Genomic DNA, 25,018 nt, shown 5'->3' with positions numbered 1-25,018 from the left:
GGTGCGAGCCAGAAGGTGATCTTCGTGCCCTCCGCTCCCCGCAGACACCCCGCAGAGGACATGGCAAACGGCGTTCCCGTGAGTGGAGGAGGCCAACCCAGAAGGCGGCCGAGACCCTCCCGGCCGATGCCGGCGCGTTCCGATCCCGGCCCCTGGCTTTTTTCCCATTCCGACCGCGCCCAACACCCCCGCACGCACCACCTCACTCGTCCGCCACCACCACCACCACCATGCTCGCCACCGCCCTCCGCGCCGCCCGCCCCGCTGCCGCCCGCGCCCCCCTGCGCGTCGCCTCCGCGGCCCCGCTTATCCGCGCGCGCCTCGCGCACGGCCACGCGCAGGAGACCTTCGAGGGCTTCACCCAGCGCTACGTCGCCTTCTTCCAGAACGCGGAGGACCTGTTCGAGGTCCAGCGCGGGCTCAACAACTGCTTCGCGCACGACCTCGTGCCCGCGCCGGAGGTTATCGAGGCGGCGCTCCGCGCGTCGCGTCGGGTGGACAGCTTGTCGACCGCGGTCCGCGTGTTTGAGGGCTTGAAGGAGAAGGTTGAGAACAAGCAGCAGTACCAGGCGTACGTTGATGAGCTCAAGGGCGTTCGGGAGGAGCTTGGTGCGTGATACGTCCAGCTGTGAGAAGTATGCATTCTAATCTTTCGCGCAGGCATTCCCCTCAAGGAGGAGCTCTACCACCAATGAGCAGATCGCCTACCCCTCAGATGTGCGTGTCCACCCCTTCTCGTACCATATTCTTACTTGCTGACGCGCGCACAGACTGCCTTTACTCTGGAATCAATAAAACCTTTTCGCTTGCATAACTTATACCTTCCCCCAAGTGTCCGCTAAATTGCCCCGCTGCAACATGCATCACGGATTCTTGAAGCCTTCTTACTTCGTAAATTGCGCGTACCTTTTACGCGAACTCCACATGCGCCGCGGTATGAACACTGGGACATTCAACGCGATAATTGACTAAAGGGGAAGTCATTGTTGTTATATTGTCATTGAGGCGTTATGATTGGCCGACATAAGGTGTGACATCACTGTCTACGGGCTCACCGAGGCTGCAGACCAGCACTACTCTACTCTATCCGCGTCCTCGTCCACTGCCTACGCTGCCCTAGTCCGTTCTCGTCGCCACAGGAATGCCAAGCAGCAGGGTTTTTGAGGCGCTTTCGTCCTGTTTTTCCAGCCATGTGCACTTGCTTCCCTCCGCCCTTGGCTCGCCCTCTTCGCCTCGTCATCGTGTCTCGACTCTTCATGCTCTTCAGGCGCCCAACGTTCTCAAGCTAGCGTCTGCTTTGCGGCTTGTGCCGTCCCCGACCCGCAAAGCACTCGGGCAGTGCGTGCTCGCCGCCGCTCACGATATCCCAGCTTCCCCGCGGCAGGGTTGGGCATCCCCCACATATTCAGTCACGCAAGACCACTGGCTCTCTATCGCTCTTGTACGGTGTCCTTCCCTTCTATCTCGCCAGCCCGCCACCAGTGTGCTCAAGCGTCGCGATTTGAGCAGTCAGGTAGGCGTCGGGCAACCCGTACGTGGGTATCGAGGTTCCATGCGCAGGTGCGTGGCTCTTTATACTCCTTCCCTGCCCCTTCTTTTGACCGTAACACCCTCCTGTTACCCTTTGTCCCCTCCTGATACCCTTTGTCCCCTCCTGATACCCTTCGTCCCCTCCTGATACCCTTTGTCCCCTCCTGATACCCTTCGTCCCCTCCTTATACCCTTTCTCCGCTGCCCCTCGCTGCCTGCGTTCACTGCTGGAGATCTATGTCGCTTCTCTGGACTCCTTATGAGTCACTTCCAGTCGTCCGAAGGCCTTCTGCCGCGATGACTGACCCTATTATTCGTGCTCGCTTGTTCATGGACGCGCGGCTCGGTTGTTCGTGAAAGCGCGCATGCCTTCGCACCTAGAAGCACTGCACCCTGTCGAATTCGTGTTCGCTGGGGACATGAGTGATCGACGAGGTTCTGGTTCGCTCGCGTGCTTCATCGTGCGCTGCAACAGCCTTCGTCACTGCGCTAGCTGCCTTGTCAGGCTCTCCTCGCGTGATTAATCACAATAGCGACTTCCAGGCATATGCAATATGGTTACCCTCATCTTCTCCTAGCACCTTCTCCCGCTTCTCACGTATGGGTAGGGCGGTGGCAAGACATTGTGACTCCCACTATCATCGATGCCTGCTTTTCACCCGAACTGGAGAACAATGGACTCCGGATATGACGGGCTTTTCCTCTGCGCGGTATAGTATGCTCGTAGACTTGACTCAAATGTAGGTGCGTACTGAGGCAGCTACATTGAGAAGAGATACCCAGTCCACACAGTAGTTAGTCCTTGACTCAGTGAGGCATAGCGTCGTTTGCGGATGAGCCCAGCAGGCATCCGCGCGTCTGCGGCCATAAATCGGCGATTGCCGCGGACGTGACCGCGTTCTGATCAACACGATCTGTCTTTGTTCTGTTCCATCTTTGCCAAAGTCAGATGCGGGAGCCGTCTATCTTTCTCCGCCGAAGTCTCCCAGATCCGACCTTCTAGGCCAGCGTGGTCGCAGAGTCGACTGACCGTAGCCAGAGTGGACTGACCGTCGCCAGCGTGGCCGGAATCTGTGCGTGACTCACAACAAACTTCGGCTGCGTCGCAGGCGGTGGACTGTATGCGTATCCACGGCAGTCTATCTGAGTCCGCTAGCGCATCGGCGTCCCTATCAGAGACGGCCTGTTCAAACAGGTGGCCCATTCGAGGTTGATGCACGATAACCCGCTCGAGCATGCCCTACTTGTATGGCGGGGATGATACGCAATCCATCGACTAATCTTCGATTCACCACAATGGATGCGAGCAAGATGTCGATGACTCACGTATGGGCGATGGCCATGGGCGCAACCATCGCTGCTTCGTCGCGTACGCGTCATCGTGAGCGCTGTCCGGCATACGCGTCCAGGTGCACTCGCGCAGCCTTCGGGTTCGGCAAACAAGCTAGCCATCGTCGTCACCAGGGCGTCTGTATTCCGACTGTGTGTCGCCGGTGCATCTGTCGCGCGCGGAGGGCGGGAGCACTGCCCGCGAAGGCGCGAGCTGTGCGGCGCGCCGCGTGTAACGGCGAATAGCGAGGCGGCGGGCGCGCGCACGTGAGTCGGCTGGGTGAGTCGGGATGACGTAACGCACACCGCCCCATCCTGCCACCGACGCCGGGCGCACACTCTGTTCCTACCGGCTCGCACGCTCAGACCGCCCGACGATAGGCAGTGCCCCGACGCCGGCTTAAAGGGTCGCGAGGCCTGGCATCAGCTGCAGCGCGCAGGATCCCAAGAACGCCAGCGACTCAGACTCAGAGCCCGACGCGCCGACGCCCCTCGCCGGCCCAGCAGACCCGTCTTGAATCTTACTCCGAGTCATCCGCTGACTCACAATCTTCCATCCGAGCACCCGCGTGACAAACGGCCCGATCGTCCCTCTTATGGACAATTCAAATATGCAGGGACTATTGTCCGACTTCGCTTTTCCCCCCACCACCACCACCACCGACGCATACGCTGCCACCGCCCCCCGCGGCCCCTCCCGCACCCTCGCCACCTCGCACGCACGCCCCCCTTGCCCAGCAATGTCTACCCCCTCCGACCACCCCGCCCCCGACGCCCCTATCCAGCCCCCCGCAGCCGCGAACAGGCAGGACGCCGTCGATCACGTCGCCCCTCCCGACACCCCCACCCAGACGCGCAGCTACGTGACGCCCACGTCTACCTCGAAGAAAGAGGTCCCCGCGTTCTACGCGCGCAAACGCGCGCGCTCCCAGGCCTTCGGCGACGACGAAGAAGACGAGCTGCCCGAAGATCACCCCCCGCCCGCGGGCGCCACGGACCAGGAGAAGATCGAGTACCGCAGGCGCCGCAACACGCTCGCCGCCCGCCGCAGCCGCCAGAAGAAGGCGGACAAGATGGCGACGCTCGAGGACGACGTCCGCCGGCTGACGAGCGAGCGCGACACCTGGAAGACGCGCGCGCAGACCCTGCGCCAGCTCCTCCTCAGCCACGGCATCCCCTGCAAGGAGTTTGAGGATTAGCGCACCCGCCGCATATTGCTCCTGCTCGCTGGAAGTAGAGAACTCGGTACGTCCCCTCGGTCATTCTCGGAGTGTGGCGCGCGTGCTTACTGCGTTGCGCCGCAGTAGTTGACACGGAGACTGGAAGCTGTACGCCCTGGGGTGGTTTTGCACGCCGAGGGAGACGATCTGCGCCACCATTCGAGGATGACGGACACGCCGGGCCCTGCGCGGTATGCCGTCGCGCTCGCGACCCCACCACACTGCCCAGCCGACGCCTGCGACGTAGCACCTCCCTCCTACCCGATTCCCGTGGCACCTCCAGCATTCCGCCTCCCTCGCTGGCCACCGTCATCTCGGTTTCGTTTCGTTCTCACGGACCGACCGCTTTCCTTCCTTATATACCCCGCCTCGTTCGCCAGTGTCCTTAGTAGTAATTTATAGCTTCCTACAACTGTACCCGCCCGAACCTGTATCTATCTATCACTGTGTCGAGACTTCGTCAGGACGTCTCGGTGCCATGGACCTTGTACCTAGGAGTAGACTGTTTGCCCAATCGATCGCTCTGCGTGCCTTCTTCCGGACCACGGGCTCGCGAGTCGCTGCTTCGCGGGGTTCGCGGTTGATCCCCTTGCGGGCTAGCAGCTCGGTGCGAGCACGCCGGCGCTGACAAGGTTTGTTGGGCCTCGGCGCGTTCCGGGCGCGGTGATCACTGGTGATCACGAGTTGAGTCGACTCACCGGTCGAGCTTTCGATTTCTGCTTATTTAGGCAGGTAAATCCGAATACTTATCTACATACATTCTGATGACCGAATTTTGCCGGCAGCTGAACATAGTCCTATGCGAAACTTCACAAAGAAGAGTGCTCTCTGATCGTGGGATACAAAAGAGGCGTCATGGAGGTATATATCTCGTCTTCGTACGGTCCTTCCTTGCAATCACCGTGCCACGCGTCTGTGCAGGCATGCCTGGACGAAAGATGCATTGTAAGAGAGTAGCTCATAGCAATGTGCCTCATGTTAAACAAGATATGTTCTAGTCCGGATTTTGACAGACTTCGCACCCCATACGCGTCGAGTTGCACACGGCTCACCTGATCTTGCTCCTGGATGCTGGACATGGGTCGTGTTCGAGTAAAAAACCTCACTTTCACGCTTCTTTGGGCTTGATGACGGCCGGGCAAATGGCTAGTCTGAAGTGCATGCATTGTTTATCGCTGTGGGTGCAGGACGCGCGCATCTCTGTATCTCCGTAAGGGATCCACGCGGCAGACCGGCTCGACTCGGACTCGAACTCGAACTCGACGCACGGCAACCTTCCAAAGCGCAGATCACCTGCACCAGCGGTCACGGGCGAAGACGATGAGCGGACGCGTGCCATCGATGAGCGGCGCACGGAACTTGCAACGCACACTCAGGTTCGGACTGACCAGCTGCAGACGCCTTCAGATGTCGACGACCGCGCACATCATCCCCTACGACCCGGAGAAGCCCGCCACCGCGGAGGCGGCGAGGCTCTGGGCGACCGCCTACCGCGCGGAAAAGGCGCCCAAGGTGGGTACTGCGCGCACCTTTTACGGCGCAGGGCCCGACGGGGGGCACGCCGTGGTGAGCGCGCTCGGGGCGGGCTACGCGAAGGAAGGACCCGAAGCGCGCAAGGAGCGGGTCCGCAAGGCTGTCGGCGCGGCCGTGAAGAGCGTCAAAGGACTTGAGGACCTCGCAAAACTCACCGTGGAGGCCGCGGACGAGCCTCAGGCAGCCGGTAGGCACTCCGAATACTTCCCGCCCCATTCCGGTGGCTGACTCTAGTGTCTCCCAGCGGCGGCGGCGCACCTCGCACTCGTAGGTCGTGTTTCGTTTGTGGGCGCCCGGCGCGGAGCTCAAAAAAAATTCCTTTTCCGTCTACAGTACAAATTCTCCTTGAAGACGTCTCCGCCGTCGCCCTTTGCGCCCGATGCGCAGGTGCCGGTGCCGGAGAAGGTGGAAATCGTGCCCAGCGCGAGCTCGGAGGAGTGGGTGCGCGGTGTGGTGACGGCGCGCGCGCAGAACCTCGCGAGGACGGTGCGTTCGGTAGCTTGAGTCAGGGTATAATCGGCGAGCTAACAATTTTGTTCCAGCTCATGGAGCTCCCTGCGAATATGATGACGCCGACGGTAAGCACGGATCGGTAAAGTCGAATTTCTAGTGCATAAAGCTAATTTACCACAGGCCTTCACTGAGCGCGTCCAAAAGGAATTCGCGGGATTAGACAATGTCGAGATCATCGTCCGCGACGCGGGTAAGTAATGCGCGAAACCTAATTTGTGACACTGGGCACCGCTTAGCCAATGACTGACCAACTGTGTTGTATAGCTTGGGCCGAGTCGAAGGGCATGAACGCTTTCCTCTCCGTGACGCACGGATCCGCACAGCCAGCCAAGTTCATGGAGATGTGAGTGGGGATATTTGTTCTAGCATCTAACGCCCGGTCTGCTGTAACCAATCCGGGACGCCCGATTCGTGGCGGCTACGATGGGCGATACATCTCATGTTACTGCTGACCTATCCTGACACGGCTTACCTCCATATCTCCTTCCCCCCTCAGCCCCTCGGCAGTCTTGCTGACCAAAACCTCGTAGTCATTACAAGGGCGCGCCCAACAAGGACGCTCAGCCCCTGGCCCTCGTCGGCAAGGGTATCACGTTTGACACCGGTGGTATCTCCCTCAAGCCGCGAGTGGTAAGTGGGCGCTCACGGGTCGTATCCGTACGCAAGCAATGACACTGATTTGTTTCCTTCTCAGGGCATGCAAGACATGCGCGCGGATATGGGTTAGTTAACGTTATATTAGACTCGCCAGCCAGTTGTTCCCGCTCGCGGCTGCGGTCCGTGAGCGGTTCGGCTCGGTTGGGGGGAATTGGCAAAGGAGAGGGGATATTTGAAAACGGACCGCGAGCTCGCGAGCGGACTGGGCAACTCCGTAGAGGGGACGCAATCCTGGGGTCCGGACCCCAGGACAACTCTGAAAGTTGAGAGTAGCGCGCGCGCCCGGCGCCTCAGTGGCGCGCCCGAAGCGCGCCTTTCGCCTTCGTGGGTGCGTAGTATAACATAGATATGTACTAGGGGAATCAGAGATGTATGAATGCTATATTTCAAAGCAAGAGAACACGACGAACGCGTCCTAGAAGACATTCTCCTCGTCGTCCCCATCCTCCGTGTCCTCACCGCCCCCGACACCCTCTTCATCCTCGCTGAGATCATCGACATCGGTATCTTTGTTCGACATGATGTCGTCGTCTTCATCCGGTGCCCAGTCGGCATCAACATCGGGCGCGTAGGGGTCCTCTTCTTCACCTGCGAAATCGGCAAGAGCTTCACGTTCCATGGCCGCCCAAAGGCTCTCTTCATTGTTGAGGACTTCGATGTGAGGTCGATCCATCACCTCATCGATCGCGGCGGCGAGCGAGGGCGAGCCGGGAGCGGTTGCTAACAGAGTGACTGATGAGATATACAAGGGGCACGCGAGGAGCATAACCACGTACCAGGAGCCGCGCCTGCACGTACCTCTTCGACCGAGGCGTGATTTGTCGCCTCTGTCGCCTCCCGGGTGCTAGAAGAAGTCCCAATCAATGGCGGAATGCGATATGCAGCTTGAAGAGCTTTGAAGGATGCGTTGTGGTGAGCCAAGGGCGATGCTGCGCCGCCCTTCATGAGCTTATTCAGTCCGACAGCTATAACATCGTCGACTTGACTTGTGTCGTCCGCATCAAAACGACGGCCCGGGCAGTACTCGTAGACCTTGTGACGCGCGAGGCTCGCCATGAGTTCGTCGATGTCCTTGGTGCGGTCGGGCGTGGCGTGGCGCTTGCCCTGTCTTGCGCCGAGCGTGCTATTGATCTCGTTCGAGAGAGAGCGCAGGATTACCACACACGGCGAGATAGTTCCTAACCACTTCCATGACGCGTTGCTTCCGTGGGCCTGAAAATAGTTCTGTGCAGGGTTAGGTTAGCTCTCATAAGGGTGACGAAAGGCAGACGCGAGCGCTGACCTTGATCCAGTAGTTGAGGTGCTCTTGCAAGCGATCCACCTCGAGGAACCCGTCGGGTCGGCCTGTGGTGTTGACGAGCCAATTTTGCAGGAGAATGTCCCTTACAACAAAGGTGCAGTCAGATGCAGCTTATCGCGCAAACCGCCTCAAACTCACCGAATTTTCTTAGGCCACACGATCTTGTAATTATGAAGGAGAATGAGCACCTCGTTCGCGTACTGCACACGACCGAGGCCTCGGTAGCTGAAGACCCAGCTCTCGAGGACGGTGAGAACACGACCAGAGTCGCCGGATTTGATGGCGTCCTTGAACTCCTGCAACAAGAGCGCATCGCGAAGGAATAGGACGGCGCTTTCGAAAACCTGATCCCCAGCATCTTCGTTCCCCCGTTCCCGCTCCCGGCGATAGCGCTCGGCTACCCTCGCATCTGCATAGCGATCTACTATCGCCTCTGCATGCCCTTTCAAGGTCGCCCAGTCCAAGTCGGGATCCGCCACGTGTTCCGCGAGCGACGCCTTGCCGGAAACTCGCAGAGCACAGTCGAGAATGCGGGCATCCTTGGACTCGTTGATCACGTCCTCGGAGGTTCGAAAAGACGGCAGGGAGGTGGCAACAATAGGCTTGCGACGGAGAATGGTGTTGTGCGCGTGAAGGGAGGCGGGGTTCGAGATGTCGCGATTCTTCTTGCCGAGGTAAGCGAGCAGTAGCGCGGTCGTAGCATTGATTCGATAATGGAATAGCCCCGGTGTGAACAGGATGTGGCGCAGGCTAGATGCGCCGCCTTCGTTCCCCGCCCTCACTTCGCCCACCTCTCTCAAGCGCGCCATGGAAAGCTGATCCCCGGCCACCAGACGTACTTCATCTGCAAACTCAGTCGCCGTAGTGGGCTGTCCCAGCTCCTCCATGAACTCCCGGATAACGTCGGCGTTGCCAGTCTTCGAGTTCTCGTTGATAGGACGCGCGGGCAGGGGATGGACACTGGTGGTATGTGGCGCGATCCTGCTGTTTGTCCGTGGCTCGGTCCTCTTCAACTTCTTCCCAAACTTCGCCTGCAGCACCTGCCCGCCACGCCGCACGATAATTCGCATGACACAGTGAACGAAGAGCTTGCGAAGCCGCGCATAGTACTGCGGGGTGAGCAGCAGATCCTCAATCTGCAACTCCCGCGCGTCATCGAAGCGCTTTTCTAACGTCGAGGTTCGCAGGTCTTCCGCCTTTGCGTTGAACAGGGGAAGAGCTGTCGCACATGTGCCGTTTTGCATGGAGTCTGCGATGCGGTAGCTCATGAGTAAGCGAAAGCGCATACGGATGTCCATTCAACCCACCGGTACGCCCTACTATCTGCTCGGCGACCCGCCACATCATGTTGATGTTGTCGTATACCAGCAAGAAGCTGTTCTTCTTCGCCATCCTCCGCGCTACCTTGCGCATCTCGAGGGACAGCTTCTGCAGCGTGCCCATCTTCCCACCGCTCGCCCCTTGCTCATGAACGCGGGGATGGGAATGATCTTCCGCGAGCGTGGGATCGTCGAGCTCATCCTCCACAGGTTCGTTCTCTCCCTCATGCCCCTCCGCCACCGACGTCTCAGGAAGCGCAGGTAGGGCCCCGCCTCCTGCGAGGGTCACATAGCTGACTGTAATGCCGAGGTGATTCAAGACCGTAATGAGCTGGCGAGATGCGCCCTCAGAATAGAGGTAAAGTCCGAAAACGTGTCGGAACCACGAGTTGTGCTGACTCCGTTCGCCTAGGAGGAGCGCCGTGTACATAGATGTGATCTATAGCGTTATTTGTGAGTATGTGGTCTGCCCCTTCGTGCACAAGAAGTACTGACAAATTCTTTGTGCTCAAGCTTCGCCTCCGAGCAATCCTCAGTCTGCCTTGGCGTCTGGACGATACGCCTCATAAGCGTGACGATGGACGGACATTCAGGGCTGATTAGCTCGACAAGATGTGTGAACTTGAAGCCTAACACAAAGTCCTGGTTGACTTCCGTAGGAGGGCGAAGTGCGCCGCTCTTGGTGATGGCTGTAGCCTCGTGCTCGACGACGTGCGCGATCACCTCGAGCATCGCGCTCTCGACTCTGCGGCGGGCTTTGGCTCGATTTTTCTTCGATGCCATGGTGACTATGACCTTGTTGACTGCAACGTCGTCCTTGTAGAACTGATGATAGCGCCAGGTCTCCTCGTGGCGGTCACCGAGTGTGTCTTGCATGAACTCGCCAAGGGTCACCCCTGCCCCTTTGAGTAGGTCAAGTGCACGATCGATGGCCACAACTTTCGCGGCCTCCCGGGCTGCCGCTGCTGCCGCCTTTGCCGCCGCCGCCGCCTCCAAGTCTGCACGAAGGCGCTCCTGGCGAGCCGCCTCATAACGGTCTCGATTATCTTGATTGCGCTTGCGCGTCGTGTCCTCTGCGTTTCTCACTGGCGAGGTGATGGGAACGCCGGGATCGCTTCCCTCGGCACCCATCATTGGTCGGTCGTCGTATCTTGCAGGAAGAGGCCGTGAGGGTTTTGGTTTCCTTGCCATTGGAGTTGCTGTGGTACAGATGAGTGCTCTATCTCTTTCTCGAGTCGAAATATGAAGACTGACGCGAGGGTGGCGGGCTTACATCCATCTCCTCAGGTAGTGTAGCATGCGCGACGTCGCGAAATAGATGTGGTATGGATGACTGTGTGTCAGAAGGTAACGTGGTCGGTACAGCTTCCTCGGTAGCTCTGACGTCTGGTTGACTAGGGGAGGTGCGTGGGGGAGAGCTGGAAGGCAGCGGAGAGGGTGTATCACGATACGAGATGTCGCCGTTTGGAGGACTGGTGGCGAGCGAGGTCAGCGGGCTTGACTCGCATCCACTCTCAGGTTTGTGCTCTGCATTGTGGTCAGCCCAGTCCCCTGTGCTCAAAATTGTGCTCACCCATCTGCAGCTAATGACGGTGGCCTCTAACCTGCGAAATAAGGACTTGTCCGAACAACGATCGCGCGTTCGGGAGCAAATCGCGTTCACACGTTCTCTCTCGCTCTCCCAGCCACCATGCCTCCCAAGAGCGCTCGGACGTCCCGCCGCACCACAAAATACAAGGGACACCGCCTTCAGGCAGGCCACGCAAGCCAGACACGCTCTAGCGCACCACGAGAGCCCATGTCGCCGCAAGCGCTGGAGGACCTCCGATCTCGAATGCAAACACAGCTCTTGCGCGGACAAGAGCCACGTCCTTTCCAGCTCCGGCTCGCACAAGCACAAGAGGAAGGTCAGGATGCTATCTGCCAGGCTGCTACGGGGCAAGGGAGGACGGTGGTGGCGAGCGCACCTTATGTCTTAGAGAAGAATGCAGATCGAACGACGTTGGTCATTTCGCCGCTGATAGCGCTGCAAAATGAGATGGTGCGTCCCACCGACAGGCTTCATAGTGTAAGGACTCAGTATTTCCAGGTCCGCACCTTTCAAAACGAGCATGGAGTAACCGCGGCCGCCCTCAACTCGTCGGTCGACGAAGACAGCCAGCTTCAGATGAAGGTGAGCCCTCCTGCTCCACTACGATGCTTTCATGCTGATTATCTCGCAGCGCATTGTTCGTGGCGATTTTCGCATAGTCCTGCTCTCACCCGAGATGCTCTGGTCGCAACAGTTTTTCAACAAGGTCTTGCGCAACCCAAAGTTCGCTCGCAAAATCTATTCTGTAGTCGTTGACGAAGCGCACTGCGTGTCTTTCTGGGGTGCCGACTTTCGGAAGGAATATGGACGTATAGGCGCTATCCGTGCATTCCTCTCGCGCGATGTACCCATCATCGCTGTCTCGGCTACGTGGACACGACGGGTCAGACGAAACGTTGTCGACACCTTGCAATTGAACCGGAGTACCGCTCGGCCGTACTTGTGGCTCAATGCCGGCAATGACCGCCCCAACGTCGCCTACATCATGCGTCCCCTACACCATACCCTTGACTCGTACCATGACCTCGACTTCGTCATTCCTCCTTCCGCCAACAAACTGGACGACATCCCGAAAACCTGGATTTACGCAGACAACATCAATACTGGCTACAAGATCGTACAGCACCTGCGCAAGCTCGCTCCAGCGCACCTTCGTGACAGCATCCGCAGCTTCAATGCTGTCCTTACGACGGAGTATCGAGAGCGAGCCCTCGAGGCCTTTCGTGACGGCACGGTGCGTATTCTCGTGTGTACAGATGCAGCGGGAATGGTAAGATCAATTTCCTGCGCATCAGAGTGTCGGGACTAACAATAAGTAGGGGTGTAATATACCCGACATCGAATATGTCATCCAATACAAGCTACCGGCGAGTTCCTCGACGCTCAAGCAGCGATTAGGACGGGCTGGACGAGCATTGCCGGCCGCTTTTGGTATATTGCTTGTCGAGAAGTCGGCATACGACAAGGTCATCGCCATACGAGCAGACACCGATGTGCTGGCGTCAGGATCGCCTCAAGTGCCGAAGCTGTCCGGAGACGACCTCAAGGAGTACGCCGGCGCTCACGGTGTCCATCGCGGCAGCGAGAGCGGCTGTACCGACGGCTTACCGCCGTCGACATGGAGACAGCTGCCGATTGCGGAAGACGACACGACAGAGGGCCTGTACCATCTGGTGCAGACTACAGATTGCAGGCGCAAGATCCTGAAGACTGTCTTCGAGAACGACAGGCCAGGTGAGTGCGTACTGTGGTGTTGTTACTGTCGACGCTAATCACTCTTACAGACGACAAGGGTACTGGGCCGTGCTGCGACATCTGTAGTCCATGGCTCCTCGACCGCGCGCGTCCGAGGAAGGAGTCAGACGGAGGGGAACTTGATGTTCGCCTGGGTTACGAGAAGGAGATTTCGCGAGAGTGGTGGAACATGTTAGATGACTGGAGAGAGGAGAAGGCGAGGACCGATCCCGTGTATGGCGCGATGGGGGCTAGCTGCTTGCTGTCCAAGGACGTTATAGACAAGATCGCGCGCCTGAAGCGCCACACCGGCAAGTTGCGAGAGTTCGTGCAGAAGGTGCTCCGATCCGACTGGCCTTTCTGGGACGCTCTAGGGCAGGAGCTACTTGAGTACACCCTCACATGCGCCTCTCGTCTCGACAACCCAACCATTTTGTCCACCAATGCTGCACAAGTACCGCCCTCATCAGCACGACCAGCCAAACGAGCCGCTACGACCCAACGGAAACCGAAAAAAGCGAAGACCCAGCCGCCTCCTACGGAAATCTCGGGACCCGAGCGGCCAGTCTCTCGCCCTCCTTCTCCTTTGTACGGCGAGAATGTGCCTTCCTCAACAAACCCCCCCAGCGCGGCGTCCCCCTTGGTCAGAGGGCCCTCCACGATTCCGCGGGGGAGGGAAGGCGGACGCTCCCCTCTTGCTGCGCTCAAGCAGAACGCATCGTCAAAAGCGTCCGGTACCGCTCCACGAACATCGGCAAAGCGTCCTCCGGCTCGGGGCGCGATACAGCCCCGAAAACGTCGCAAGACTGGCGATCAGGAGCCTGCCGCCGGTGCAGCAGGGCCATCTCGACAAGTGCGTGAACGGTGCTCTTTGCGCGCTTCCATTGCTTATTCCCGAATAGCCTCACCTAGTGGATCATGTACCATTGCCACCGTCTTCCTCACTGCACGATCGCGTCCATCCAATTGCTCAAGATCACGGCCCCGTGCATATCTCGCAACCTCCCTTTGCTCAGTCATGGGCCTTCGGCACTGCTAGGCCGCAGGACCGACGGCATATCGACCAGTCATATGCACATCTCACACATTCACTCTGCAGTGGGCCCGCAACGACAAGTTCTACCCCGCAGACCCCTACTCCCATCTCAGCACGGAACGGGTTCGGTGCAGCGAGCCAGTTCGGACGCGAAGCGTACGCACAAGGCGCTGCGCCGTCGTACCCCTGCACGCCCCTCCCACCACCGCGCCAGCATCTCGGCGCAGCCGTCCATACGCCTGGGATAGCCGCCACCCATCTTATGGCTTATCCCCGCGCACATCATCCCCCGACGACCTTCCTGCACACACCATTAGAATCACGGTCGCCACACGTACGACCGCTGAGCGTCTCGCAGGCTAGTCGCCCTCCCTCGTCCATTCCCAACACGCCGCTCTCAGTCCATCCCACGAATCATCCCCTCATCGCGGCGTCGTCGGCTGCGACACCGAGACCGCTACATACCCCCAACAGGGTCGCACAAATCATGCCAAAGCCCGGGAGCGTAATCCAGCCCGACAGCATGCAACTTGCCAATCAATGTGCGCTTCGCGAGTTGGGTGGGCAGAATTGCTTCGTCGGCAAGGCCTTATCCCCCGCTATACTTTGCTACAGCATCAGCACCGACGGAAATATGCAGATCCACAAAATCATCCGCCGCGCGAGCGTCCTTTGCTTGTGCGAGGGCTGAACTCTCCACTACGGTACCGTCCCCCATTCGTTTTCATGGCTTTTGGCTGTCGCTGCTTTTGTATATCCATCTCGAAACAGTACTGCATGAATATACCAACTGCTCTTTACCGATTTCTTTACCATTCTCTCCCTCGACGAGCTGGCTAATACGGAGTACACGCTTGCTGGGGTCGCGCGAGAGCTTCAACTTTCAGAGTTGTCCTGGGGTCCGGACCCCAGGATTGCATTTGCTATACGAAGTTGCCCAGCCGGCCTACGGCTCCGCGAGGCCACGAGCGGATTTCAAACGTAGGCCGATGAGCTGGTTCACGAGCCTAACGTTATATCGCTTGGCTTGTATATCCGCTGATGGGTCTCGATGATCTTAGGCGGCGCGGCCGTTGTTGTGGCTACGACCTTGGCCGCTGCGCAACTCAAGCTGCCGTGAGTCCATCTGGATCTCGACATTCATTCGCAGGCCAACTAGCATGATTTTCCCAGTATCAACCTCGTCGTGACCACGCCGCTTACGGAAAACATGCCCGGCGGGCGCGCGACGAAGCCGGGAGACATGTAAGTAAATTTTTTTGTGTTATGTGTTATTTTCGAGAGCGCTCGTCAAGGCGTAAGAGGAGCGGGCTGTTGACATCTTGCCTTTCCTAGCGTGTACGCCATGAACGGCAAGTCGATCCAGATTGACAACACGGACGCGGAGGGCCGGTTGGTGCTTTCTGGTACGTCTACTATCATCTGAGATTGGCAGATGAGGAGTGACAGAGATCCCACCAGACGCAATCTACTACACCGCGACGGAATACAAGCCGCATACGCTGATCGATGTGGCGACGCTGACTGGGTGAGTAGATGATGCGCCACATATCCAAAGCGGAAAAGACTGACAAGCGTTTGCTAGCGCGATGGGCTACGCGCTTAGCGAGGTCTTCACGGGCGTGTTCTCGGTATGTAAACCACTCGTTCTCAAACACGAAATCACCGTTCTGATTTTATCCCAGTCTTCTGACGACCTCTGGGAGCAGCTGCGTGCCGCAGGCGAGTCGGAGTATGACCGGTTCTGGCGCATGCCGCTGGACGAAGACTTTGGGCCTCAGATCTACGGGACGAATGCCGATCTGTGTAACGTAAGCTTTCTCAGTTTCGCTCCGCGAGCGTCTAGCTGACGGGTATTCCAAGACCGGAGGCTCTCAAGGTGGCTCGTGTACCGCTGCCCTATTCTTGAAGGCCTTCGCCCCCGGCATCGAGGCGGAGGGAGAGGAGCCTCCGAAGCTTAGGTGGGCTCATGTCGACATCGCTGGGGTCATGGAGGTGAGTGCGCGCTAGTGAAGACGATTCTGATGCTCACAGGATACAATCATAGCATACGCGCCCAACGCCATACATGGAAAAGGGTATGAGTGGACGTCCTGTGAGGTAAGTGAACCAGAACCTTCCGTCCAGAAGAGCTGCTAAAGCGCCATAGGCCGCTGGTGGAATTCCTGCGTCGCATAAGCCAGCAGTAGACTGCTCACTTGACCGTGGTGGTGATCAAGTGAGCGCGTCCACATCTCACTTTCAGTGATTGGCTGACGCGCGCATACAGATGGCGGGATACTAGGACGCCCCGATCTTCATCGGGCTTCTAAACTTACAGAGTTTGCGTCACGCGCGTGCAGCTGATCAATTGTCCTGTGTAAAGGCAAATCGTATACAACCTCTTCTCGTCCGTTCCGTCCTTCATGAGCGATAGACCTTGGTAAGCGCCGTCTATACAGCCCGCCTATCCTCAGCGACACCCTCGGGCTTCCTGCTCAGCCTCGCGCGCCCAGAATACCGCCGAGGGCTGGCCGAGCATGCCGCGCTATAGAGGGAAGACGGAGTGAATCAGAGGAACACGCTTCTGACGTCGGCTTCGCTCTGAATCCGTCTGCGCCGCGTCTTCACCGCCATCGTGGGCCACAGGCCGCTCCTAGTATCACTGGCGGAGGCGGATGACGGGCTATGCCGATTCGCGCGCGTCGTAATCGGGACCCGGTGAGCTTCTTAGCAGGAGCCGGGGAGGAGGCGGCGGTATATAAGATTGAGAGGGGCGATGACAGGTGGTGACTATCCCCTCTCCTCCCCTCCCCTACTCTGAGAACAATGGCGCAACCAACGGGACGGACGGGCTCGCCCGAGTTCGAGACGTACAAGGAGCAGATTGCGTCGCCGACCAGGAATTTGGAGGAGACGATTCCGCCGAACAATCGCCACCGTGCGATTGTCTTATGTTTCGATGGAACTGGAGACCAGTTCGACGAGGATGTGAGTACCGTATACTCTTGTATCTTGGCGCTCGAGCTCACGGCGCCGCAGAACTCGAACATAGTCAGCTTCCTCTCCCTGCTCAAGAAGGACGACCCATCCAAGCAGTTGGTGTATTATCAGGTTCGTGTCGTTCCTTATCTCGCTGACCATGCACTGACCTTTTCTCAGTCCGGCATCGGGACGTACAACATCCCACAAATCGCAAAACCCATGATGGCAAAGTTCAAGCGGCTACTTGACTCTATGGTGTACGCCGTCCTTTCCTTACAAATTTTCCCCGTGTTGACGATCGTGCTAGCGCCGTACACCTCAATGGTACTTAGCGCCTCTTATCCCGTCGTGCATGATCTAACGTTTACTAGCTCATGTCATGGGCGGCTACGAGTACATCATGAACCACTGTGAGCATGCCCGCCGCTCCTCGTCTCTATCGGTCTGACATCCGGCTCGCAGATCATGTGGGAGACAAGATCTACATCTTCGGGTACGTCGATCCCCATTTTCTTCTTTGTCACAACTCTAACGGATCTATAGTTTCTCTCGTGGAGCATGTTAGGCATCTCCGTCGCTTCCAAAAGCTGCTTAACTGACGTACTATTCAGATATTGCCCGCGCTCTCGCCGGTATGCTGCACAAGGTATGTGCTCCTCGAGCATTCATGGGACGGCCGTGCTCAGCGGACGACTAGATTGGCTTGCTGCCTCGCGGAAACCAGCAGCAAGTCGCATTCGCGTACAAAATGTACACGCGCGAAGACGACCTCGGTTGGAAGCAGTCAAACGCCTTTAAGAAAGCCTTCTGCATCGATGTAAACATCGAATTGCTAGGTGTCTGGTAGGTCATCATCACGTTGGTCCCCGACGGATCATCAACTACGCTCGCCAGGGATACCGTCGGCTCCGTTGGCCTCTTCCCCCGCCGCCTCCCCTTTACCACTTCCAACTCGCACGTCCGCTACTTCCGCCACGCCCTCGCCCTCGACGAACGCCGCGTCCGCTTCCAGCCCAACTTCTGGATCCGCTCGCATCCCGCGCAACACGCCCTCGGCGTCCAGCCCGGCGAGATGCCGCGCTCGCGCCCCGAGCCCAAGTCCACCAAGACCAAGCTCTCCCTCCGCGAGAAGGAGCGCACGTACGACGCCGAGGCCGGGCTCTCCGCGGCCGCCCAGCACACGGACGTGCTCGAGGTCTGGTTCGCGGGATGTCACTGCGACGTCGGCGGCGGCTCGGTGCGCAACGACGAGCGGCACAGTCTGGCGCGCATTCCGCTGCGGTGGATGATCCGGCAGTGCTTCCTGCTCGAGACGGACATCCTCTTCCACCGCGAGCTGCTGCCGAAGGTGGGCTTGGACCCGGAGACGTTGTGGCCGGTGGTGAGGCCAAAGGATGAGGTGAAGGTGAAGCCGATGGAGACGTCGTCTTCATCGTCGTCTGCCGCGAGCACCAAGGACGAGGCGAGATTCCTCGGCGAGGAGGAAGAGGACAGGCGGGACGCGCTCTCGCCGGTGTACGACCAGCTCTCGCTGAAGCCCCATTGGTGGTTCCTCGAGGTGATCCCCGCGAAGGTGCGGTACAAGCTCGCGGACAACGCGACCTGGCTACAGAAGCTCTTGTGAGTGCCCACTGTCCATTCTTTCTGGACGGCCAATGGCTGATCTCCGTCTTAGGAGCTTCCGTTGGCACCTGGGGCAAGGGCGCGTCATCCCGAAACGACAGAAGAAGCACGGCATACATATCCACAAGACGGTCAGGACCCGCATGGAGGCGGAGGAGCTCAAGTACAAGCCGCGGGCGAAGGTCTTCGACGACGTGGAGCCAATTTGGGTCGAGTGAGCTGAGGATGTCGAATAGATGGACGGGCCGCCCGCATATGTATCATACCTAGAAGCCAAGTTTGGGGTCCATGTAGCGTCAGCTCTCATAAGTATACTGTACTGCGTCGGGTAATCGAATGTAACAATATTCCTTGCTCCTCTGAGGCGATTGAGCGGACCCTGGGACATCCGGGCCGTTGATGGTACTCGTGGGTGCACGGCCTTCCTTCATTTCCTTCCTTCGTCCTACCATCATGATCTCCCGGCCCACGCCATCGTTCCCATTGACGCTCCCTCAAGAACTCAGGGATGTCATCATTCAGCATCTCTCTGCATCTCCATCGACACTCGCCTCCTGCGCTCTCGCGCACCGAAGCCTTACCTCGAGTTCTCAGACGTTGCTTTTCCGCGCTGTGCACTTATCCGGCGCCGATCGTGCCAATGCCTTTCACGAATCTATCGCATCGTCTCATTACCTTGCCTCGCTCGTCACTCAGCTCGTGATCACCGAGCTCGATGGGCCCTGGGTCGCCGACGCTGTCCCACATATGCTCACCGTGCTCGAGGCGCTGCCCAACCTTACCGCACTCGCCATGCGATGCGGTGTGGGATCTGACGTCAGCGGCGAAGCCCCGGCTGGTTCATTAGTGCTCCTCGCGCAATGCGCAAACAGACTGCGTGTGTTAGAGCTGGATTTCTACTTCAACACCTGGTCGACCGACATTCGATACTACTCTTTCCCCGTTCTTCACACCCTCATCTTCAGTCATGAAGTCTGGTACGAGAGCACCATACAGGGCTGGCTGATGGTGACACCCGCTATTCGGCGCGTCGTCATTTGGGTGATGAATGGCGCGAAGGCTTTGAGAGGGCTGCAGGTAACGGAGCAGGGGCTGGTGTATGGCCAGCCGTACTGGATGGACGGAGAGGTTATGGGCGGAGACTGGTGGCTGAGGGCGGAGATCATGGAGGAGGGAAGCAAATTGGAAAGGATCGAGATGGTGGTTTATCAGGAGGAGACGACGAGGTTGGGCGACGGAGCTCGGGACGAGGTGCAAACAGATCCTCTGGGTGTATACGAGTGCAAGGATGGAAGGAAGGTGGAGGTCGTCATTGTAAGGATCCCCAAGAGTACGTTGGTTTTACTCTCCCTCATTTCTCGCGCTTACTTTTGAGCAACAGCCGGCCCGGAAGGCTGGCCCCTTTGTCCGCCGTTGCTTATGTCGGTCCTATAGTTCAATAACCAGACGCCCGTTGAGGGTCTTTGACCAGGCATTTACCAGTGTTTTTCTTCTCCATGAGATGAGTTACCGACCCGTCTCATTGCATTTTGCCATTCACACGAAGAAACGGAAACTGCATTATCGTTAATTGCGCAGATACTAGGCTCATCGTATGAATCGTGCTTGACACTGCTTTTCATTCGAGCTTCAGGATTTTCTCCAAGTCGAACGCCTGCGGGCTGCCGGCCCGCCATATCGTGGGAAAAAGATCCCATTATCTCGTAGTACGCGATTTTAGGGGTTAACGCCGTCCACCGAGTTTTGACCCTCTCCTCCTCGCCCCAACGCACTCAGAGAACCTCGGAGAGCACCTCTACTGTATTCTACTCCAGAATCTGCAACTGGGAGGGTAAATATCGCCCCCATCACACGCGCGACGCGGTAATGACCGACGCCCCTGTGTAGCCCCTAGCGCAGCAGTAGCGGCAGATGGACGCGACTCTTGACGCGAACATCGACCCCACTTTGGCCTATCCGGCGTCTGGTAACGATCAGGTGCGCCTTCATGCTCGGACAGATCATCGCAGTTGCTCATGACTGGTGGGAATAGACGCAGCCAGCACAAAGTGGAGGATCGGCGGTGGAGGGATCGCGCCCTCTGACAAGATCGCAGACAGGACATGCCCCGAGGAGAAGGGTGCGGGAGGAGGAGACGCCAGAGCCGAGGAAACCACCGCCGAGGAAGCGCGCGAAGACGCAGAAGGGGGCAAGTGATACGAGGGAATCACAGGCAGACGACGCAGACCAAGCCGCAGGACCATCCACCTCCACCCAATCCACGAACGCAGCAGAATCCCCCCAGAAACATACAACAAACTCGCATACGACTGTCGCCTTCTTGAACTCGCCAGGGACCCAGATACAAGACTACGCCGCACTTCTTGGACCGCGCGCTCGCGCCACTCTCCCCATCCCCGTTCCCAATCTCACGAAGAAGAGCCGCGGACGCCGCGTACCCATCAAACCCACAGAACCGACAGAGAGTCCCGATTCAAGCTCCTCCGACTCGCGAGGGTATATATGCAAGGTCGACGGGTGTGGGAAGGCCTTCCACCGCGGAGAGCATCTCAAGCGGCATATACGATCTATACATACCCACGAAAAACGTGCGTCCGCCCTTGCATGCGATCCCCATACATACTCATACCTCCTCCAGCCTTTCAATGCACCTATCCTACTTGCACAAAGACCTTCAACCGTCACGACAACCTTCTCCAGCACCTCAAAGTGCACAAGGACATGCCCGAGTCGCCCCAAACCAATACGAGAGACCGCACCAGCTCTTACTCCCAACTTCCCCCACCCATTGACGACGCAGCCGCATCCCCCACTACTCCCACTGCCCCCTACAACAAATCCGCCACCGCCCAGCCTCTTCTCCGCGTCCCCGCCTACGATCCGGGGCCCCAGCAGCCAACGCACGCATCCTTCTTTGGCTATGCACACCCTCAGCGCGGTTCCTTCACCCAAGCGTACGGCCAGTTCGCCGCGTACGTGCCCGCTGGGTATCAGCCCGTGCCAGTAGGGTACGCTGCGCAGGCTGGGTACGTCGCGCAGGCCGGCTATCCCTCGCAGATGGGCTACGCGACCTATGCGCCGACGGGCGCGACGGAGCTGCCGATTGCGACGAATATGGCGATCTCGTCGTTGCGGACGGAGATACCGCAGTCGCCCCACGAGGGGCCGGGGGCTGGGGCGGCGCAGGAGAGTCCAGTGGTGGACACCGCGCGGCCTGCGTCGAATCCGCATACGGAGGGCTCGGGAGAAGAGGGGGCTGACAATCCGCCGCTGGGAGATAACCCGACGACGCAGGAGGGCGTCGACCCGAAGGAGACGATTGATGCGACACAGGATCAAGATGGGATTGACTTGTCGGGTGTCGATCCGGAGGCATTTGCGCATATAGCGCACGCCCTGTTCGGGGAGCACGAGCGAGGAGGTTTCGGGGAGCATGCGCGCGGCGGGCAGGACGAGCAGGACGGGGGCGTGGATGACGATGCTGGGGACCTGAACTCGAACGCGCTGCAGGACTTGTTCGACCAGCTGGGGAAGATGCATCCGGAGCAGGTGGCGCAGAGGTGAAGTATTGGCGCGCAGTGATCTTCTCTTGTCTCCGACCTGAACGTCTTCTCTCTTCACGGCTGTCTATGACTATGGGTTCTTGGTCTGTATATATGACACTGTCGCCTATGTCGAGGCGTACATACGTACATACATGGGTTTGTTAGCATATATCGATACCTCTGGCGATTACGTTACGACCGTCATGACTTACTTTACTGCTTTCACTTGACTTTGGCACTGCTCTTGTGCATATCACCATGGTACAACTGCGCATCTTGTTGTCTGTCGAAAGACCTTCGCAAGGAGCAGGACGCCTCAACCGGTCTGCGCCTTCCATTCCCTCCAAAGCGTCAGATACAATACCGCGCCATAACTGTTGATAGCCGGCTGCAGGTGATCAACCTACCCTCCCAGTGGCCATCGAGGAATGTCCTCACCTGCACGCTGAGGCTCTTCATCCCCAACCTCATCCCGGCACCGCTCAACAGCGCAAGAGCGCTGGGCCGGAAATCACCGAAGATATCAAAGTCTGTCCTCGTGGCAATCATGATTATCGTCCATTGCCTCTAAGCGCGACTGTCAGGATGGATGTGTCTTCCGAGTCCGTCACTCTTCCGCAAGAACTCAGAGAAGAGACCTTGAAGCACCTACACACCTCACCTACCGCCCTTGCGTCCTGTGCGCTCGCCCATCGCACCCTCACCCCGACTGCTCAGGCTCTCCTGTTCCAGAAAATCATTCTCACCGACGCACATCGTGCGCGCAGCCTTAACATCCTTCTGCATACATCCTCGCATCTTGCCAGACATGTTCGCTGCCTCATCATCAGCGAGTTTTACTCTGCCGATGGCTGGATCACGTCTGCGAACGTTGAATTGGCCACAATTCTCAACGCTCTGTCGAACATCACGACACTTGCATTACGCAGCAAACGTATTGCATATGGGGACATGGGCTACTTTCAGCACGTCTTGCGCCGTAGAGCTCGTGTTCTATACGCGCTGGAGCTGATGGGTGTGTCTGATATGCCTCCCGAGCTCGTCACAGGGCATCGTTTGGCTTCCCTGCGGCTTATCAATGTGGTTCCCGCCAGAACCCATACTTCCGTTGCATCAGAGTCGGTTTCCAGATACTGGCCAGCAGGTGCCCCCTGCGAGCCAACACCTCCCCCACGCTGCGCGCCGAGCACCCTCGAGCTCGTCTTGTTCGAGCCGTACACGCTCGAGAAAACCATCGGCAGTATCGACACGAGCAACCTCGCTCGCCTTCGCTTCGACCGGTCGATCTGCGCAGCAGACCCTTACGGACTTGCCCTAATCGCGCGATGTGCACACACCCTGGAAGTGCTGGAGATTGCTATGCGCGGAGGAGGCCCTATACCGTTGCCCGTCTTGCCGAGACTTCGTACCCTCGCCCTTGATGTCCCATTAGCAGAATATCCTCTGCTGCATTGGCTTCATAGCGCACCTAATCTCAGGCGACTTATCCTCTGCACGAGGCAAGATGAGCCCGCTATAACGCGTACCTCTCATGGTCCTACGCTCGAACTAGGGGAGGACAAAGTCCACGAGGAGGAGTTGAAAGCCTGCCCGCAGTTGAAAAGAATAGACTGCGTCTTCGAGGCGGATGAGCCGCAAGGGCCGCTAATGGCTGAACGCGAGGAGCTCATCGGTACCCTTGGGCCTACGGTGAAGGTAATGAAAGTATGGGCACCAGACTGTGAGCATACCCTTCAGATATGCATATCGATAGTAACATTCGATTGATGGACGACACAGTGGATTTCGTGAAGGGGTTCCTATACCCAGGCATGGCTTGGCCCGACATTCTCGATCGGGAGTGGGACTGACTTACTGAGGGCGGCGGCAACGGAGAGGATATGGCACGCGCGGTAAACCCATTCCTCGTGGCAGAGGCGGAGTACTTATGCGCCTCGCAGTCAACATCGAGACTCACGCACGACGATGGTGTTATGCAAGGGCAAAACATCATCATTCAGACGGTAATTCGAATGCGAGCAACGGCGCAGGCGTGTTTTTATCTCTGGGAACTTCTGTGGGCAGTTGTTAGCGCGTACAGTTTCATCATCACAAACTTGCCTGTGCTTACGGCGACTCGGAGGAATTTGAACAACAGCCACTTCTACCTCCCGTCCATCTGTGCAGCGCAGGACACCCAGCCGTTGCTCCCCTTCATCGCCGAGTTGTGTCATACGCTCTGCATCGCTCGACGGCGGATGGGCATACTTGACGAGCTCGACTTTCTTCAAATTAGGCCACCCGTCGACGATGGCCGTCTTCAGGAGTACCTTCGGCATCCCACCCCCAGGCGGCAGCGAGCTACCGTCCACGACACCCTCTTGAGTAATACAGTGTTCTGCCATCTGCTTCGGGGTAAAGTCTGTCCACAGCACGAGGCGCTCAACATTGGGCGCCGTCGCCACACAAGCGCGCAGGGTGCGATCAGTGAAGAGCGAGCGGTGGCCGAGGATCAGGGTGTGTAGTGCCGGCAGAGATAGATGGTACGATCGATCGAAGTCACGGTCAGTGAGCCCATGGACCTCGTAGTCGAGTTCCAGGACGCGCAGGGTCTGCGAACATCGGGCGATGAAGGTGTTATCACCGTGCGGGGCTGAGAACATCATTATACTCCCCCTGTTCCTAGCTGACATCCCGGGCGTTCTGTGGTAGTACCTCGAGCATCGAAGAGCCACTTTCTCGACGTTGGGGAGCAAGCCCTCGAGAGAGTCGATATACATCGACGACGCCCCCAGAGAGATCGCATTTCCCTGGAAGTTTCTCGCCGGGGGAGGCGATTGCATGATGAGAAGGTGGCGGACGTAGAGCGCGACATGGGGAGATTGACGGAGGGTTCGAACGAAGGCGTGGATGTGCTCTGCACTCGTCAGACTGATGGTGTGGAACAACAGAGATTGAGCGAGACGAGTCAGACTGGGATGGGCCTGCGCGCAGGCGGCAAGGGTTTGAGGACAGTCCGCCAGACATGTTACAATGATTTCCCTCAGCTCCTGCGGTAGAGGAGGAGAGGGGAAAGCAGCGGCCATGGTCTTGCTGATGATGGTAGCAGCAGAAGAGGTGCGAACTCAGGTCACCGCCGGCCCGG

The 25,018-nt window shown here is 58.2% G+C and overlaps 12 protein-coding genes across 12 annotated transcripts; 10 read left to right on the top strand and 2 right to left on the bottom strand.

Moving 5' to 3' along the window:
- Nucleotides 1-171: 171 nt before the first annotated feature.
- Nucleotides 172-1,023, top strand: SCHCODRAFT_02644501 (COX5A-domain-containing protein). The gene is made up of 3 exons (XM_003026289.2): nucleotides 172-609; nucleotides 661-717; nucleotides 771-1,023. Exons 1-2 carry the CDS (start codon nucleotides 231-233, stop codon nucleotides 693-695), a joined length of 414 nt encoding a protein of 137 aa, XP_003026335.1. The 5' UTR covers nucleotides 172-230; the 3' UTR covers nucleotides 696-717; nucleotides 771-1,023.
- Nucleotides 1,024-1,099: 76 nt separating this feature from the next.
- Nucleotides 1,100-1,965, top strand: SCHCODRAFT_02644499 (uncharacterized protein). The gene has a single exon (XM_050346394.1). It carries the CDS (start codon nucleotides 1,142-1,144, stop codon nucleotides 1,676-1,678), a length of 537 nt encoding a protein of 178 aa, XP_050197137.1. The 5' UTR covers nucleotides 1,100-1,141; the 3' UTR covers nucleotides 1,679-1,965.
- A 1,490-nt stretch (nucleotides 1,966-3,455) lies between these two features.
- Nucleotides 3,456-4,058, top strand: SCHCODRAFT_02520843 (uncharacterized protein; the record flags this gene model as incomplete). Its single annotated transcript, XM_050343464.1, has 1 exon — nucleotides 3,456-4,058. One exon carries the CDS (start codon nucleotides 3,456-3,458, stop codon nucleotides 4,056-4,058), a length of 603 nt encoding a protein of 200 aa, XP_050197136.1.
- Nucleotides 4,059-5,364: 1,306 nt separating this feature from the next.
- SCHCODRAFT_02644493 (uncharacterized protein) lies at nucleotides 5,365-7,182 on the top strand. The gene is made up of 8 exons (XM_050346393.1): nucleotides 5,365-5,799; nucleotides 5,857-5,879; nucleotides 5,946-6,098; nucleotides 6,155-6,190; nucleotides 6,246-6,315; nucleotides 6,390-6,468; nucleotides 6,656-6,755; nucleotides 6,820-7,182. Exons 1-8 carry the CDS (start codon nucleotides 5,421-5,423, stop codon nucleotides 6,850-6,852), a joined length of 873 nt encoding a protein of 290 aa, XP_050197135.1. The 5' UTR covers nucleotides 5,365-5,420; the 3' UTR covers nucleotides 6,853-7,182.
- A 15-nt stretch (nucleotides 7,183-7,197) lies between these two features.
- SCHCODRAFT_02718945 (uncharacterized protein) lies at nucleotides 7,198-10,592 on the bottom strand (the record flags this gene model as incomplete). The annotated part of the gene is made up of 7 exons (XM_050347080.1): nucleotides 7,198-7,502; nucleotides 7,559-8,006; nucleotides 8,065-8,164; nucleotides 8,221-9,345; nucleotides 9,371-9,840; nucleotides 9,897-10,486; nucleotides 10,529-10,592. 7 exons carry the CDS (start codon nucleotides 10,590-10,592, stop codon nucleotides 7,198-7,200), a joined length of 3,102 nt encoding a protein of 1,033 aa, XP_050197134.1.
- Nucleotides 10,593-11,199: 607 nt separating this feature from the next.
- SCHCODRAFT_02693940 (P-loop containing nucleoside triphosphate hydrolase protein) lies at nucleotides 11,200-14,620 on the top strand (the record flags this gene model as incomplete). The annotated part of the gene is made up of 6 exons (XM_050346863.1): nucleotides 11,200-11,442; nucleotides 11,491-11,574; nucleotides 11,624-12,262; nucleotides 12,312-12,726; nucleotides 12,777-13,579; nucleotides 13,629-14,620. The coding sequence occupies 6 exons, from the start codon at nucleotides 11,200-11,202 to the stop codon at nucleotides 14,451-14,453; spliced, it is 3,009 nt and encodes a 1,002-aa protein (XP_050197133.1). The 3' UTR covers nucleotides 14,454-14,620.
- A 170-nt stretch (nucleotides 14,621-14,790) lies between these two features.
- On the top strand, nucleotides 14,791-16,159 carry SCHCODRAFT_02644483 (peptidase M17, leucyl aminopeptidase). The gene is made up of 10 exons (XM_003026291.2): nucleotides 14,791-14,878; nucleotides 14,936-15,007; nucleotides 15,098-15,168; nucleotides 15,224-15,290; nucleotides 15,348-15,393; nucleotides 15,448-15,573; nucleotides 15,626-15,757; nucleotides 15,810-15,862; nucleotides 15,912-15,980; nucleotides 16,032-16,159. The coding sequence occupies exons 1-9, from the start codon at nucleotides 14,814-14,816 to the stop codon at nucleotides 15,949-15,951; spliced, it is 672 nt and encodes a 223-aa protein (XP_003026337.2). The 5' UTR covers nucleotides 14,791-14,813; the 3' UTR covers nucleotides 15,952-15,980; nucleotides 16,032-16,159.
- Nucleotides 16,160-16,301: 142 nt separating this feature from the next.
- On the top strand, nucleotides 16,302-18,744 carry SCHCODRAFT_02644479 (uncharacterized protein). The gene is made up of 11 exons (XM_050346392.1): nucleotides 16,302-16,732; nucleotides 16,784-16,855; nucleotides 16,904-16,983; nucleotides 17,034-17,050; nucleotides 17,098-17,136; nucleotides 17,189-17,219; nucleotides 17,270-17,286; nucleotides 17,338-17,372; nucleotides 17,424-17,569; nucleotides 17,621-18,346; nucleotides 18,402-18,744. Exons 1-11 carry the CDS (start codon nucleotides 16,571-16,573, stop codon nucleotides 18,565-18,567), a joined length of 1,491 nt encoding a protein of 496 aa, XP_050197132.1. The 5' UTR covers nucleotides 16,302-16,570; the 3' UTR covers nucleotides 18,568-18,744.
- A 56-nt stretch (nucleotides 18,745-18,800) lies between these two features.
- Nucleotides 18,801-19,832, top strand: SCHCODRAFT_02644477 (uncharacterized protein; the record flags this gene model as incomplete). Its single annotated transcript, XM_003026293.3, has 2 exons — nucleotides 18,801-19,679; nucleotides 19,731-19,832. Coding segments are annotated over 2 exons (932 nt in total), but the record flags the coding sequence as incomplete, so codon positions are not given.
- A 253-nt stretch (nucleotides 19,833-20,085) lies between these two features.
- SCHCODRAFT_02557618 (uncharacterized protein) lies at nucleotides 20,086-22,371 on the top strand. Its single transcript, XM_003026294.3, has 5 exons — nucleotides 20,086-20,180; nucleotides 20,237-20,326; nucleotides 20,382-20,937; nucleotides 20,988-22,282; nucleotides 22,333-22,371. Exons 2-4 carry the CDS (start codon nucleotides 20,261-20,263, stop codon nucleotides 21,911-21,913), a joined length of 1,548 nt encoding a protein of 515 aa, XP_003026340.1. The 5' UTR covers nucleotides 20,086-20,180; nucleotides 20,237-20,260; the 3' UTR covers nucleotides 21,914-22,282; nucleotides 22,333-22,371.
- On the top strand, nucleotides 22,153-23,744 carry SCHCODRAFT_02520832 (uncharacterized protein; the record flags this gene model as incomplete). Its single annotated transcript, XM_003026295.2, has 4 exons — nucleotides 22,153-22,217; nucleotides 22,279-22,422; nucleotides 22,479-23,614; nucleotides 23,674-23,744. The coding sequence occupies 4 exons, from the start codon at nucleotides 22,153-22,155 to the stop codon at nucleotides 23,742-23,744; spliced, it is 1,416 nt and encodes a 471-aa protein (XP_003026341.1).
- A 21-nt stretch (nucleotides 23,745-23,765) lies between these two features.
- Nucleotides 23,766-24,979, bottom strand: SCHCODRAFT_02644472 (uncharacterized protein). The gene is made up of 3 exons (XM_003026385.3): nucleotides 24,005-24,979; nucleotides 23,835-23,948; nucleotides 23,766-23,786 (listed from the first exon to the last, which is right to left on the bottom strand). The coding sequence occupies exons 1-2, from the start codon at nucleotides 24,957-24,959 to the stop codon at nucleotides 23,887-23,889; spliced, it is 1,017 nt and encodes a 338-aa protein (XP_003026431.1). The 5' UTR covers nucleotides 24,960-24,979; the 3' UTR covers nucleotides 23,766-23,786; nucleotides 23,835-23,886.
- Between the last annotated feature and the right edge of the window lie 39 nt (nucleotides 24,980-25,018).

This window comes from Schizophyllum commune (assembly GCF_000143185.2).
Source record: "Schizophyllum commune H4-8 unplaced genomic scaffold SCHCOscaffold_16, whole genome shotgun sequence".
Classification (NCBI taxonomy): Eukaryota; Fungi; Basidiomycota; class Agaricomycetes; order Agaricales; family Schizophyllaceae; genus Schizophyllum; species Schizophyllum commune.
The sequence above is the reverse complement of the archived record's forward strand: the minus strand, read 5'-3'. Positions and strand labels throughout refer to the sequence as shown.

Coding starts and splice junctions, on each gene's coding strand:
- SCHCODRAFT_02644483 (XM_003026291.2), top strand. CDS start 14,814: ATGATCTTAGGCGGCGCGGCCGTTGTTGTGGCTACGACCTTGGCCGCT. Junction 15,008..15,097: donor GCGACGAAGCCGGGAGACAT/GTAAGTAAATTT, acceptor TGCCTTTCCTAG/CGTGTACGCCATGAACGGCA. Junction 15,394..15,447: donor TCTTCACGGGCGTGTTCTCG/GTATGTAAACCA, acceptor ATTTTATCCCAG/TCTTCTGACGACCTCTGGGA.
- SCHCODRAFT_02557618 (XM_003026294.3), top strand. CDS start 20,261: ATGGACGCGACTCTTGACGCGAACATCGACCCCACTTTGGCCTATCCG. Junction 20,327..20,381: donor CGGCGTCTGGTAACGATCAG/GTGCGCCTTCAT, acceptor TGGTGGGAATAG/ACGCAGCCAGCACAAAGTGG. Junction 20,938..20,987: donor TATACATACCCACGAAAAAC/GTGCGTCCGCCC, acceptor TACCTCCTCCAG/CCTTTCAATGCACCTATCCT.
- SCHCODRAFT_02644501 (XM_003026289.2), top strand. CDS start 231: ATGCTCGCCACCGCCCTCCGCGCCGCCCGCCCCGCTGCCGCCCGCGCC. Junction 610..660: donor GGGCGTTCGGGAGGAGCTTG/GTGCGTGATACG, acceptor TCTTTCGCGCAG/GCATTCCCCTCAAGGAGGAG.
- SCHCODRAFT_02644493 (XM_050346393.1), top strand. CDS start 5,421: ATGAGCGGCGCACGGAACTTGCAACGCACACTCAGGTTCGGACTGACC. Junction 6,191..6,245: donor CGAATATGATGACGCCGACG/GTAAGCACGGAT, acceptor AATTTACCACAG/GCCTTCACTGAGCGCGTCCA. Junction 6,756..6,819: donor TCTCCCTCAAGCCGCGAGTG/GTAAGTGGGCGC, acceptor TTTCCTTCTCAG/GGCATGCAAGACATGCGCGC.
- SCHCODRAFT_02644479 (XM_050346392.1), top strand. CDS start 16,571: ATGGCGCAACCAACGGGACGGACGGGCTCGCCCGAGTTCGAGACGTAC. Junction 17,570..17,620: donor ATCGAATTGCTAGGTGTCTG/GTAGGTCATCAT, acceptor TACGCTCGCCAG/GGATACCGTCGGCTCCGTTG. Junction 18,347..18,401: donor ACCTGGCTACAGAAGCTCTT/GTGAGTGCCCAC, acceptor TCTCCGTCTTAG/GAGCTTCCGTTGGCACCTGG.
- SCHCODRAFT_02644472 (XM_003026385.3), bottom strand. CDS start 24,959: ATGGCCGCTGCTTTCCCCTCTCCTCCTCTACCGCAGGAGCTGAGGGAA. Junction 23,949..24,004: donor TCAAATTCCTCCGAGTCGCC/GTAAGCACAGGC, acceptor AACTGCCCACAG/AAGTTCCCAGAGATAAAAAC.
- SCHCODRAFT_02644499 (XM_050346394.1), top strand. CDS start 1,142: ATGCCAAGCAGCAGGGTTTTTGAGGCGCTTTCGTCCTGTTTTTCCAGC.